This window comes from Orycteropus afer, unplaced genomic scaffold, assembly GCF_000298275.1.
Source record: "Orycteropus afer afer isolate SDZICR_OR568_19922 unplaced genomic scaffold, OryAfe1.0 scaffold00135, whole genome shotgun sequence".
NCBI classification, from domain to species: domain Eukaryota; kingdom Metazoa; phylum Chordata; class Mammalia; order Tubulidentata; family Orycteropodidae; genus Orycteropus; species Orycteropus afer.
The window spans coordinates 6,785,744-6,786,960 of NW_006921722.1; the positions used below are offsets into that span (position 1 = coordinate 6,785,744).

The 1,217-nt window shown below is 48.4% G+C and overlaps 1 protein-coding gene across 1 annotated transcript in view; it reads right to left on the reverse strand.

Moving 5' to 3' along the window:
* FNDC1 (fibronectin type III domain containing 1) overlaps positions 1-1,217 on the reverse strand; it is a 128,737-nt gene that overhangs the window by 21,056 nt on the left and 106,464 nt on the right. Inside the window, exon 21 of the mRNA XM_042781576.1 lies at positions 983-1,213. Within this exon, the coding sequence (XP_042637510.1) occupies positions 983-1,213 (231 nt within the window). The remainder of the gene's footprint in view (positions 1-982; positions 1,214-1,217) is intronic.

Here is a 1,217-nt window from a genome sequence, read left to right on the forward strand (position 1 = left end):
TGCACAGGGAGACAGTTCAGGGGGCAGGAGTGCATGGAGGGAAGGACACAGGGAAGAAGTAACTAGGGGGAGGATGTAGGATGGGAGGGAGCTGTTGCATTATGATAAACTGTAGTCAATGTTATAAGACAAAGTGAGCTGCTGTATGGAAAGTGAATTTGCTCTGTAAACTTACACCCAAATCACAATTAAAAAAAAAAAAGTTGGTAGTTGAAACCCATGCAGAGGCTCCTCAGGAAGCAGGCCTGGTGATCTGCTTCTAAGAAGTCACAGCCTGGAAAATCCCACAAGGCAGTTCCACTTTACACACACGGGGGTTGCTGTGAGTCGGGGTTGACTCAACAGTAACTAGCATCAGCAACATCTTCAAACATATCCTTGGCGGATTCATCTGACTCCAGACCTCCAGAGTCAGAGGAATTCACAAAGCCACTGGGTGCTTCTGACTTCTGTGTGTGGGAGGTGAATGTGACAGGACAAGGCCCAAGAATCTGGAGCTACTGCATGTATGCACTAGGTCCTGGCCTGTCACATTCACTTCCCACACACAGAATTCAGAAGCTCCCAGACTGGTTTCGCAATCAGTAGGCACGGGAAAAGAGGAGGGGGCTGAGTCCCAATCCTGGGTTGACGCTGACACTGGAGGCCCTTTCATCACTCTTACCATGGGATCTGAGCCTGCACGTGTCTATTTGACATGTAAGGAAAGATGAAGTAGTTAGCTCAAGGTCACAGAAACCACTCAGGACTAGGATTCAGGTTTCTGATTTCCATCCAGTGCTCTTTTCACTACCCCACAAAGCCTCCCTGGTTGCCTAAATTTCAGTTGAAAGAAGACACTTGTGTCCACCCATCCATCCACTAATCTATCCATTCATCCACTCATCAATGTATGCATCCATCTAGCCACTTATCAATCATCCCTTATTGTGTTTCCCACCTACAGATAAATGGGAACACAGAGCATCTCTCTGTAACACACCTGTCACAACATCTCCTGGGGTGGCTTTGTCCCAGTCCACGATGACAAATGAGTGGCAGCCTTCCACAGCAACCACAGTGATGTTGCGAGGCGTGTGTTGAGGGGGTTGGTCACTCTTCCTCAGGTCGTTTGGAATGATTTCATCCAGGCTCTCCACTTGGAAGTGATCTAGAGCATCAGTCAGAGAGCATGGAGCGGAGGGGTCCTTATTTAGGTACGTCACATAAGGTGCTGG